This window comes from Anguilla rostrata, chromosome 10 (assembly GCF_018555375.3).
Source record: "Anguilla rostrata isolate EN2019 chromosome 10, ASM1855537v3, whole genome shotgun sequence".
Taxonomy (NCBI): domain Eukaryota; kingdom Metazoa; phylum Chordata; class Actinopteri; order Anguilliformes; family Anguillidae; genus Anguilla; species Anguilla rostrata.
This window is the reverse complement of record NC_057942.1, coordinates 36,763,589-36,776,652: the sequence shown is the minus strand read 5'-3', so window position 1 is coordinate 36,776,652 and position 13,064 is coordinate 36,763,589. Positions and strand designations below refer to the sequence as shown.

Here is a 13,064-nt window from a genome sequence, read left to right as displayed (position 1 = left end):
TGATCCAATGATATCCCATATGGAAAATCCAGCAATATGATGTATGCTTAAATACTCAAACTTAATACCCAAACCAATATAAATGAATTTGGTTTATGAAGCTCTTGTGAAAGACTTAAGTTGCATCGTGGCATAACCATGCCATACTTTAAGCTGCTAGGAAGAAGTTAGTTGTTCATACTTATAAGGCTCATTATATTACCAGTATATAGCACATGGAGGACATCGACAAATTGTAAAGCACTATGACGTTTAAAGGTAAATAATGGACATGGTAATTTAAGTAAACTGGACAGGGCACACTTTAAATGAGCTCATTGCTGATAGTCATGTATTTTCCCACGATGCTAGAACAAGACTGACAGCTTTTGTTCCTGCTATTCTATTCGGTTTGTTATCTGATATTACTAATTATGTGTAATAGACACAGAACGTGACCTCTGAAGTCTAATGGGCCATTTGCATTCAAAGCATTGTGGGTATCACAGGTGCATCGTAGCTCCACCTTACACAGGGGATGTCTTCAGGCAAGCAGAAGATTTATGACACTAACATGACAGTAAAAAGTTGTTCACTTTGATGTGGGTAAAGCACGGTCTTTGGTGCTCTGCAAAAGGTCATGTTATTCCATTACGCAGATGTACATGTTTGTTTATGTATATTAGAGGATAATTCATCAGCTGAGATTTGAAATTAACTTGGAGAAAAAACTGCCCTGAATAAAATTTAAACAATAATCATGTTCTGATAAGACAGTTCTCCCTGTAAAATCCCCCATGGTGTCACCCTGCTGTGCGAGCTGTTTTCAGTAATTGTACTTCCTGTGTTTGTCTATTCTTCCATGAATCCACTCTATGTGCACTCGTGTGCCAGCCCACCCTTGGACTGATCCTAAGCTTACTATGGACAGAGGTGGAAAGTCCAGGGGTCATAAAATGCCATTTGTTTTTTTTCACCCCTGAACGACTGATTTCGGAGTGTAGCACAGTGGGTAAGGAACTGGGCTTGTAACCGAAAGGTTGCAGGTTAGATTCCCGGGTAAGGACACTGCCGTTGTACCCTTGAGCAAGGTACTTAACCGTAATTGCTTCAGTATATATCCAGCTGTATAAATGGATACAATGTAAAATGCTATGTTGTGTAAGTCGCTCTGGATAAGAGCGTCTGCTAAATGCCTGTAATGTAATGTATTCACATGATTCTCCTCCTGATGAAATGTGCTTGCATCCGTGATGACAAACGAGGGATTGTATTATACTTGAACTGTACCTTTTGTAGCTAGTGAACGTCTGAAAGGACCTTTCATAATTCATATGAATATTTACATCAAGTAGCTTATGTATGGTAGCCTACTTTCCCATTCGAGTTTGGTTTTTATCATTTTTAACGTTGGCCTATTGTTTATGTCACAAAATCTAAACAGTTGGAAGACAGTACCTTATTATTATTATTATTATTATTATTATGTCATAACTCGCTTTTCATTCTTCCGATGCACACCTGTAGAGGGGGTTAACCTCCTGCTGTCATCTTTCATCCCGAAGTGAGGTTTCTGCCAGGTTTCTATGCTAACATGTGACGCTGTTATTGTGCGGCTCTCCATGTGACCCGCCAACAGCCTGCTGCCAATGGACTGGCTCGCTTCGTGCAGTTACATCAAGCCAGGGCAAGATCGGCTGGTGGTCTCACGGGCGCTTTCAGTGTATAATGGGTTATGTTTGACTTCCTCGGAGCGTACCAGAATCTCACACGAACTGAAACGCATTTTGTGGATATAATTTCATTATTTACTACCACTGATATATATTTTCGCTCTACATTGATGAATAATGTCATTCATTTCAACTGCATAAAGTGCTGTGATGTGGAAGTTATAATTGCCAGTCGGCGGCATAGACCAACTCAACAGGCGGGCGTGTGAATTGAGGTAATGTGCATTTTTATTGTAGCCGACAGAAAGAGTTCTGTGCGACTTCTTTATATGCTTTTCAATTACTTTGCGAGATTAATCTTGAAGCGATAGTCTGAATGTAGCACTTGATCACAACTGCACATTTTACCACGTCACCTTTATCAGCGTTTTTAAAAAAAATAAATTTTATCCATTACAATGCTAAGTTTGTGTTGGATATCAACTAGCGTTAAAATTACTGGTTTCGTAGGCTACGTAGACGAAAACGGTCCTCACTGGGTGGCAATTATCAGCAGCGGTTCAGAACGTGAAGTGTATTTTAGTCTAGAAGCTTGATCCTCTTTTGAGTTTGTGTATTTTGTTTACGCGCATAAGTCCCCGACACAACCAGTTATTGACGCATTAATTGAACCATGGACCTGGGAAACATATTTATTTGTTTGTTTGTCGATTGCCAAACATGTATTGACCATATTTTGCAAACAATGGACCATGTCAGCTGATCAAAATTTATCATCAGCATTGTTGACCTCAAGAGGCATCTAAATGCCGTTCTGGTTCTTTGTCCAGAAGTCTGTTACTGTTTTGTTGAATTTAGGGTGAATTCTGTGTTGAGTAAGTGTCAGATTATGTGCATCGAAACTATCTATAGAAAAAACATCGCTAAAAGAAAGGCTGTCCTATAATATTTTTATGCTACATTATTCTGCGGTGGGAAGTTTAAAAAAATCTCTTGTGATCAAAGCATCACAACGACTGCCTCTAGATTGGTTACATTTATCCTTTGAAATAGTCGCTGATGGGTGTCACGACATCACCAAAGTAAGCAGTGAATAGTGATGTTGTGTTAAAAGTGAAGTAAGTTATCTCACAAAGTGTATAGACCGACTGATTTTCCCCACTAATGCCCGGAGAGCTGCTAAGGCTCTGTTAGTCTTAACGTTCTCTCTCTGTAATGCCATGGCATAACTACAGACAGAACATTAAGGATACAGCTCTTTCTTTCTAAAGACTAAAGTTATGCTAAACAAAGGTAGCCGATTCCAAACAAAGATGAGAGGATTTAAGTTCAGAATTTCCCTGCTAGGCCGTCTCGTGCGACAAGTGTGTGTAAATCCTTGGTTCTCCTCACGCGACGATTTGCTGAGGTGTAAGAGGGAGATGAAGTGCAGAGCTTCCCTAGCCTAAAATCTGGAGCCATGGCCTCATGGTAGACTAAGCCTGTCCTTAGCGCTGTGGTGAAGAGCAGTCTAACATTAGACATACTAATCATTGAGCCTCTGTGCTTCCCAATCATCTGTGTTGTGAAAGAAAAGCAATTGGTGAAGCCTATCCATTCTACTTATAGCAATAATAATAATAATAATAATAATAAATGATGGGAAGGACAGGGAGTGCATGGAATTCAGGGAGTGAATGGTGTTCCAAAAGCTGGGTGCCGTGGAATGCCACGCACTAAATATTTTAAATTAATTGATATTAGAACATTTTGACTCACTGTCTGGCAGTCATAACCTTTGTACTTGCTCAAAAGAAAAGACATGCCATGCATACCTTTCCAAATTGCATTCAGATTCCTCCTGTTTGACATGTTGCTAACCTTTTGGATTGATGGATGGCTTCATTTCCTTAGATGCCTTTGAGTTTTTGTTTTATTCATACAGTTTTCTTGGCAACATCTGTGGATTGTCTTCATTCCAGGTGTTTCATTTTCTTCTACATTTAAATCTTTGAGATGTCTACAACAAAGACAATGGTGCCCAAAAGAACACTTGTACCGCTCCCAGTGCTGATGATGCCACAAGTGTAGTGAGTCAGTATAATTTCTGAGTTCATCCATGCAGAATGGTATGGATGGCAGTTTTTGTCAAAGTAAAAGAAAAAAATGTGTTTCCGAAAATGTATGCTAAGGCTTTTTTATAGTAGTGACAGTGTTTTGTAATAGATTGGACACTGGTGTCCTAATGGAAAGATTGTAGCTTTGATTCTCAGCTGTGATGTTCTTGTTGTATCCTTAAGCAAGGTGACTGACCTGAATTGCTTCAGTAAAATATATGTATTGAATGTCGTTTATATGAGTTACTCCGGGTAAGTGTATGCTAAATGGCAAAGATAAAAAACAATTGTTTCAATAATCTTTTTGTGGCAGGGGGATACCACATAACGTCAAAGGAAAATTGGATGATGTTTATTATATAGGCCCATGAGAGGCACTTTAGGGAGTAGGTTCCTCCTCTGAATTAATGTATCTTTGTGCGTAGCCTGTTCCTGGTCAGGAAGTGACTGACGGGCAGTGCAGGACCCGTCCTGGCGCACAGGAAGTCATGTCGGCCAGGGACAGGACCAGCGGGCTTGTTTACAGAAAAGCGCCGCCAGACTGTATGCCTTTGTCCTGATGACATCACCAGGCCTGGTGTTAAGAAGTGCGGCGTAGCTCTCTGTACTTGTAAAGTGCGCTCCATACCAGACAACATATATATATATATATATATATATATATATATAATACAAATCTGTGTGGGGAAAAAGACATTGGCACTAACAGTAAGAATACACAGCATTTTTCAGATTATGTAACATATATCACTGGGTTACACTGTAGCCTTTAATCTTTTGGTGCTTTTATCCACAGATTTACTATACCTAGCTTGAGAAAAGTCAAGTCTGTTCATTCATCAGGAAACAGTTAGGAGTCTGTTTCTGTGAAACAAAATGCAGTGAAAATATTGAAGGAAAGTGTGAGCCAGGCCAATCATTTGGGAATAATATGCCTTTGAATATAATCCTTCGTTTGTCAAATTTCTCCCTAATGTTACTTAAGATTAATATTTGCAAATATTTTCTTATATTTAATCAGACAACCTCTGAATAGCTTCACTGAATAGCAAATGTATGCACATAGCATATACATTGTAAATTTCTGCTAAATTCTTATATATTTTCCTGGAATATTTATTGAATATTGTTTGTGTGGAAGTGGAAATCGACATCTTGTAGTTTTCATATTTACATGTCTTGTAGAATTAATCATATCTTCAAAAAAATCAATCGGTGTTCATCATGATCGGTCAGTTGGGTTTCTCAGAAACTCTGTACAGACCCAGCCCAGCAGGGTGGACGTGGACGTGGATTAAACAAGTCTGCTCCTCTATCGTTTTTTTTTTTTTTTTTTTTGCAGATGCTGAGGAGATGGAGCTGAGCAGAAGAGAAGTGCCTCTATATGTAAGTAACCACTCTCCTACCCCCCAGTGGCCCGTAGGCCTCCCACTTAATTGAGTCACAGCTGAAACCCTAGACCAGTGGGGCATTGTGTCTCTGTCGCCAGGGAAATACACCTGATTCTGCCTGATTTCTGGACGATGAAGCGTATTCACAGCCTGGCCTTCAGACAGGCTTTCTAGCGGGTCCACGGGGTGCTGGGGTGGGGCGTGCGGGAGGAGTGGGGGGGGGGGGGGTTGAGGCATGAAAGGCAAGCAAATAATTAGCTGTTTGTTGGCTTTATGGAGGTGAGCCCTTGAGCTATAAAGGTGCGCTTATGCGAGGTTGAAACCTGTTGTGAGTGGGAACAGCTGTGAAACTGGGGTTCGGTGTCGAGAGACCGAAATGTTTTATCATTTTATTTATTTTAGTTTTGTGGAAATTGTGGCATTTTTTTCCCCCCCCTTGGTTGGTTTCTCTGCACCTCTGTGAATTCTTGGGTGGTCTGACTGGCACCGTTCACAGAATGCTTCATGGCCTAATAGGCCCTTTTGTTTTGCTGTGTAACCAGTTCTTGGGAGAGGCAGGCCGTAGTAGTGTTCAGGCACCTCATTCGCCTCCTGTTGCCTGCTTGTCCCGAACGCTTACCTCTTAAAACCAGATGACTAATGGAAATGGGCCATGTCTTTGTTCTATAAGAACCACATTGTATAAACTCCTTTTCCATTTACCAGTTTTTTCTTTTGTCTTCACTGCAGTACAGATTTTTTGTTCATAATCAACGTAGGTTGGTATATAGGGTAAATGGTTAGGGAACTAGACTAGCTCAGAGGTTGTGGATTTGATTCCCAGCTTGGGTATTACTGTTGTATCCCTTATAAAATATACTTATACAAGTATATCTTAAGTGCATTGAATGTAAAGAATGCAACCTTTTAAAGTTTCTCTGGGTTAGAGCTGAATGCCACAATGTCATGTAAATGGCTTCATTCTGTGTAAATGTGCTACCATTGGCATGCAAATATTTATTATGGATAGTCACAGAGAGTTAGACTTAAAATAATCTCCGTGTGACTCGCTGGCAGTGGAGAAAATCCACCGAAAAAATTCACGGCAAGTGGCGTGTGCACATTCGTCTCTGAAACAGATGTGGCTGCAGTCTGCTTTTGAGAGCCCTGAGAAGCGGCCCAACGGGCAGAACTCACGAGCCGTCTGATAGCTTGCCAGAGCAGTGTTTGCTGGGACTGCGTTTGGAAATGTGTTGACCCCCCCACGCCCCGGCGCTATTGGCTGGCTGTGGGGCATCACCTGGTTCGGGAGCCCATGTGCCAGGTTGTGGATGAGAATGAGAGGAATGCCTGAGGTGTGCTTGAATCCAGAGCTTCTCTGGCAGAGAGAGCCTCACACAGTCAGCGTCTGGCTGGGGGCACAGCATTCTGCAGTTTTTATATAAACCGATTGGATAAATGCTGTCGCTTCCATAAAAAAAATAATGACCGTAATAGCATTGCAGATTGGGTTGCTTGACCTGTCTGTGATCTGTCCATGCCATAGCAGAGAAGCTATGTCAGAAGAACTGCAGTTTATCTCCTTTAGAATACATTGGGATTTAACGCTGTTGTCACTTTCCTGTGTCATTCATTGTCGTGGTAAGAGCTTAACTGGCAGTACCTAGAGCCAACCCCTCAACTGCCCTCATGAGGAGTTACTTTGATGAAATGAAAACGCATATGTCTTATTTGCATTAAATTGAACACTGTCAATGTTGAATTGTTCACCGAATCAAAGTACATTTTGTTTCTAATACAGTGGACATATTGTCATCATAATGAGCAAGTAAAATCCATTAGCCTTTGAAGATTTACGGGTTCAACTCTTAATAGGTTTAAGTGTTTCAATCTGTACTTCATCAAGCCTAATTTTGCAGGATTGTTTATGGATATTACGTCCGGGTTGTTACTTAGTGTTCTTTCAATTCAGAAACTCATTTACCTGATTAAAATGTTTACTCCTTGAAAATGTATTCCAGTAGCAGAATTGCATGGCTTTGGATCTGAAATTTAAAGTGGTCTTGTGCCAGAAGAATGTATGTTATTTTATTAAATATTTAGCTATCATGGTTACATTTTTTAGAAGATTATATGGGGACAGCCCAGTCTGGTATGTTCCCTGGATTCATGGCGAAGAGTATATGAAATATTTCTCTGAGATGTTTTTTTTTTCTTTGAGGATTCATTGCCTTTAAACTCATGTTATGTAACAAGCTCAACCAAGGTTGTGTTAATTGGTGGTGATTGGGCGTGAACGTGGTGTGTAATCTGACAAAGGAATTTATGGGGGTTCACGCGGGGATAGCTATTGTTACGCTGCTTATGCATGGAAAGAATGCCAGCTGGACTGCCTTACATTCCCAAGCACAGTTCTGGATGATATAGGATACGTTACAGTACATTGCTTGCTGATGTAACCACAAAACCATCATGGCGTCTCGTAATTGTGACCATTAAAATAAATCCAAAACTGAAGAAGAGGTTTATGGCAGGAATGCTTTGAAGCAAAGAAGACAAGACGAGTAGATGATCTGTGGCCAAATTGGGGAGAATGCTGGACTTGCTGATTTTGATCTCTTTGCTTACTTAAATCACGTCTGTAGCCTGATTTCATTTTAACTCTGTGGGGTTTGTTGAGCCACCAGTGAACACCTACATCATTGTCAGTAAAAATATGTGGTTGGTTTGTTATAATGATATATTATTTATAATGAGTGGAAACATGTCGATATGGTCACCTGGTTAATAGTGTGTGTCTGCACTGGCATATTTTGCTAGGTACAAATGGCTCTTAAGCCTAATTAGTTTTTTTTATGACTTGGGGTGACTTTGTATGACTTGTTTGCTTGTTTCTTGTGTTTCCTGGGAGTTTGTGCATGTGCAGAGGGCTTTGGCGTTAACATCGTTTCTAAATGGTACAGCATGTGTATGATAAATTGCGCATCGCTGTGCCTTAATCTAATTTAGCTGGATAAAGACGCAGTTGTTTCTTTACTATTTTGCTATTGAAACACATAAAAAAAGGTTTTAGTGCCAATCTCAGAAATAATAAACCAGTTCAAGTCTTCATTTTGTGTCTTCTTGTGCCTTTGTCTAGAAGTAGCCTAAGTCTTACAGTGTATTGATTCTTTTTGAATCCTGCAATAAGCCAACAGAAGTAGTGTGCCCAACAGCTAATACATTTGGTTCAGAAATCCCATATGATTGAACCATAATGCTGTCTTGGTAAATGGAAAGCAGTTTATGCCGTTTTTACTGTTACAGTTCCAGTTTCTAAAGTGTGGGTCAGTACAACTGCAACTGAATACAACTGTTTTTAAAGCAACTGCCTATCCTTTACGTACAGTCAGTGTTGGCTGACTGAATGTTCAATGTTGTAAGCTGGATCTAAGTATTGGACTAATTGCAGCTAATCACTAAGCAAGGAAACAGTTTATTATGACTATTCCCTCAGTGTCACTTCCTGGCTGTGACAGGAAATCACAGGGGTGTGCTACTGCATGTAATAGCCTACACGATACACGCTCTGCTGAACTAATGTCTCGCAATTTTCAAGGATTTTACCATTAGTGTCTGAGTCTTTTTTAATGTAAAAATTGAACAAGGAAGAGGTCTATTCTGTACTATGAGTGCTTGTGACTGTGAATCAGTTTGGCTGTTTCATTAACTCATAAATCTAGTCATACATTTCTCCTTTTGTTATGAGCTACTGCAGGTAGCCAGAATTTCATTTGCCATTCTGTGCATGCGTTTCCTCATGGGGAATCGTGTAACTGTTGCGCCCAGAGCAGGTTCCTATGATACAACCTGTGGGTAACACAGTGGGGAATGCAAAAGTGTCTGCTTCAGTCCCCCTGAGGTAACTGCTAAAGGTCGTGCAACAATAGTGTTTCAGGATATTCATAAACATCAAAAGTGCGGCCATTTTCTCTCATGAAAGAGGATGCCCTTTTGGTAAAGCTGTTTTAAAACCAGCATCTATGCTGTCATCTTCTCTAGGTTGGGGGAATGCATTCTCGAGACTTCATCCTTGTTTAAACTGGGGTGACTGGAAAAAATTAGTAACTACTACACAGTCCAGCCTCATTGTGAGGGGGGAAAATTAAATTTGATTTCAGTTGTTTGCTCCCCTCTGAAATCTCCATACCTGTATCCACACCCAACCACGTCATACATTGTATGCTTTGTTCATGGAAGAACCATAGAAATCACGTGGTTTAGTCTGTCCCCACCAGTGGCCTTTTTCTCTCTGCTTCCCCCCAAAATCCAGCCAAAAGCATCACTCTGTGCTCCCTTCCCATTGTTCTCTGACATCAATATAGCAGTAACGTATTTATAAAATGGAGGGCTTGTTTTTCTTTTTGAAGTAACGGAGAGCTATGCTGTCTCAGTGCCGATAGGAACAGTATTGGTGTGAATGTTTAAAAACTTTACATTTTAATTAATTGCTAAAATTTTGATAATTCACTTCACTCACAAATAAAAAATCATGCATCAATTCCAAAGCTTTTTGTAAGAATCTGCCCTTTAGGAATGCTGAAGTATAAAGAATTTATGGCTTATGAATGATATTATAAAGGACATGGAAAGCTGAGCATGCTATGTTTTGTGTAAAATTTATGTCTGCATTGTGTACAGAAAATTGCCGGGCCTTGAATTTGAGCCCACAGCCTGCCCCCCCCCCCCCCATTCCAGTGTCCGGTCCACTACTAGTGTGATTCCCCCGAGCACAGCTTGCAATCTTTCATAGGAAAACAAGTTCAGGTTTGACAGGAAAAGCAATTTGCCGCGATAGCTTGAGTGGCCGGAGTACTGTAGTCTGTGCACGGGGGTCATGTGTCGGTCACAGCAGGGAGGCGTAGTCTGGTAATAACCCAGTGTCTGTGAGTTCCCTTTTCACAGTGCCTTCAGTTAGATGACAATTCTTTATATGTCCAATTCATTGCCTTTCTGACAGCCTGCAGCAATTTGCAGGCAGCGTGAATGACTTTTTTTTTTTTTTTTTTGTCTGACTTGAATTACGGTCATAATTTGTACCCACCCATCTCGTTTCTAGCAGCCTCTACAGATACTAATTACAGGAAGAAACTAAACACCCATTGTCGGGGTCCCCTCAGAATGGGGAGAGAATCGCGGGCATTCATTCACGATCCTGAAAAACAACTTTCGCTCCAGAGACGGAGGGGAGTGCAACGTGTAGTTTCCCACACGAAAGGCCTTCAAGGATGTGTTTTGCTTTGCGACATCATTATTTTTGAAGGATCTTCAAATCCAGGAAGTGGAAGAAATATCCAGATCCAATGAAGAGAATAAAATGAATCCACCCGTAAAAGAAGTTAAAAGACTGCTGGCAGAACAGTGGGTGGCCACCTTGGTTGGAAGAACTTTACACTGTTATAACATTATTTATCTAGTATGTGCAGCATATTATAATAAGACATTTACATTATATATCATGCAATACTCTGTGCTCCATAGAAAATGTTATCTTTTCTTTATTATTTTATTTAAGAGGGATCATGCCCATCACAACTGTTGTGGCAGAGTCACCTCCATAGCAAATGTTATCTGCAGTTCCCAGACAGGAAAAACATTAAAATACAAATCACACTGCTAATACAGAAATCAAAACAATTAAACAAGGATGAGACATATATACAGTATCAACACCACATATAGAAAAACACTGACACTTTAGCAAACCCTTTCAGAAGGTTTTTGAGTGCAATACCAGACAAGGAAATAATGTATTTATTTTCAGGTTTCACTAATCCCCCCACCCACCCCCCGACATGTTGTTCAGGAACATTGGCGTCATGCTGTTATTGACCTCATGGTTTTATATTACTGCCGGACACCTGTTTAGCTGCCGTGTTCCCCATCCACTGTCACAAATATTTACATGAGCAGGGCAATACATTTGCCCTCCAGGTTACATCATTAGTAACTACTGTTTTGTTGTTGGCCTTCAGTTATGTACAGGTATGTCACAATTTTAAAAGCATACGTTAGAGAACCGGCAGAAATGTAGCTCTGATGTGTTTACAGCAGTAGTGCAGCATTGCATTTGTCTGCTCCCTGTGTTTCCAGCTATTTTGAATTACAAGCTGGCAGGACACTGTAACAAGGAAACTGAGTCACCAGTCTCAGTGTATGACTAGATCAGTATATTGTGCTGCTTAGTCCTTTGTGACAAAACAGTGCCACAAAACAGCTATAGTGTCATAATCTTTACGAAAATCTTTGGTCTGAAATGGAAACTTGATGTTCCTTTCAGTGCTGAAAAATATCCCTTTAAAGGTTTGTATTTAGAGGGATATATGAGGACCACACTGGTAGTAATGATCAGTGCTTTACAAAGGTCCCGAAAACCACACTTAGAAATCACAAGTGCGTAGTAGTGGCTCTGTGAAATTAGATGAACGCATTTCCTATGCACGAGGGACATCTTGCCCTGGTCTCGTCTAGTTTCCACGGTAACCTGTGATTAGCGACAAAGTGCAGTTCCCGTAAAGGACACCCCCTCATTCCCACTTGCCCCCCTATTTAAGAACATAAAGGGCCTGTAACTACCATCACAAATTTGCTGCGATCGGTTCTTTTTTTCTGCATTTTCCTCGAATAAGCAGTCTGTGCTATTCAGGCTGTGACCGTTCTTACTGCTGATATTACCTCTGCTTCAAGTAAAATTAGCAGCTTTAGATTAGAAAATGTCCTGATCCCAAATGCCAAAGGTAAATGATGCCAACTCATCAGCAGAGAACCAGGGGAGATATAAAAAAACAGTCCATGGCTATTTTTATTGCCTTTCAGGGTGAGTCCAAGAGGGGGTTTTCCATCTTCCCCTTGTTAAGTACAGCCATTGATGTAAGAGTTTGGAAGGCTGTCAAAGTCTGAATCCGATACCCCAGCCTGCAGCCCTGCGTTATTTGACAGTTATATTCAATAACTCGGCAAGCGATGACTTCTGTTCTAGAGCATTATGGGAACAGTGTGTGCTTCAGCATGTCTGAGCTATATTATGCACTGCTGTATCGAAGAGAATTTGATCACAGAGCTCCCTTGTCAGAATTTATTAAAGTCAACAGGGCGGAGGGGGGCGTCTATTAGATACGCTCTGCACTTACCTCCAAATCAGTACATGATTTTTTGGAAATACTTAACTACCTATACGTTTTGTCCTAACAACATTTCAAGGTCGGTGTTTCTTGTGACCGATGCAACTTATTCACTCTCGCTATTTTGAAATGAAAAAGCCATACTAGCCGACTGCCAACGTAGTGACTTGTTGTGCACTTTCTATTGCAGAAGGTTAACAGTGCATATCTAATTCAGCCAAAGGTATGTCAGCATAGAACTGATGATGACCTGATAATCTCACAAATGTCTCAAATACAAACTCAGGTTCAAGTTCTCACCCATGTATCTACATAGCTGCCTCAATGCACCTCTGTGTTTAGCCTCCCAAAACATGTTATGTCTGTTTCTCAGGGGCAGGTGAAGGTCTATGCAGTGCTGCAAACATCAGATCCTATCCCAGAGGATGCAGAGGTCTACATGGTGCTGGAAGGGTCCACCCTAGACCACATCACTGCAGCTCAGAGGAGCAGCAAGGGATGCATGCTGGGATTTGTAGTCCCTGGTGAGTCTGACTATAGCAGTTTTGTTTGCTATAACTCCAACAACTCCAAGATCACATATGCCTTATTCTGCTTAACTCACACAACTTTGTTGTTCTGTAGTGTACCCCAACATGCTCTTCTCCTGCACCCCTCCTCTTTATTTTTCTCTCTGTCTGTCTGTCTGTCTCTCTCTCTCTCTCTCGCTCTCACTCACACTCTCTCTCTCTCTCACACACACACACACTCAGTGGTCTCACAAAAAACTCAGTGACCCTCTCAACA

At 40.8% G+C, this 13,064-nt stretch overlaps 1 protein-coding gene across 2 annotated transcripts in view; it reads left to right on the top strand.

The window, feature by feature from the left end:
- The first annotated feature begins 1,625 nt into the window (after positions 1 to 1,625).
- LOC135233364 (rho guanine nucleotide exchange factor 28-like) overlaps positions 1,626 to 13,064 on the top strand; it is a 61,949-nt gene continuing 50,510 nt past the window's right edge. Inside the window, exons 1-3 of one of the 2 annotated variants that reach the window (XM_064296812.1) lie at positions 1,626 to 1,927; positions 5,091 to 5,134; positions 12,652 to 12,802. In XM_064296812.1, the coding sequence (XP_064152882.1) occupies positions 5,102 to 5,134; positions 12,652 to 12,802 (184 nt within the window). In that variant the 5' untranslated portion in view covers positions 1,626 to 1,927; positions 5,091 to 5,101. The remainder of the gene's footprint in view (positions 1,928 to 5,090; positions 5,135 to 12,651; positions 12,803 to 13,064) is intronic. The other variant, XM_064296813.1, reaches the window with a different exon arrangement.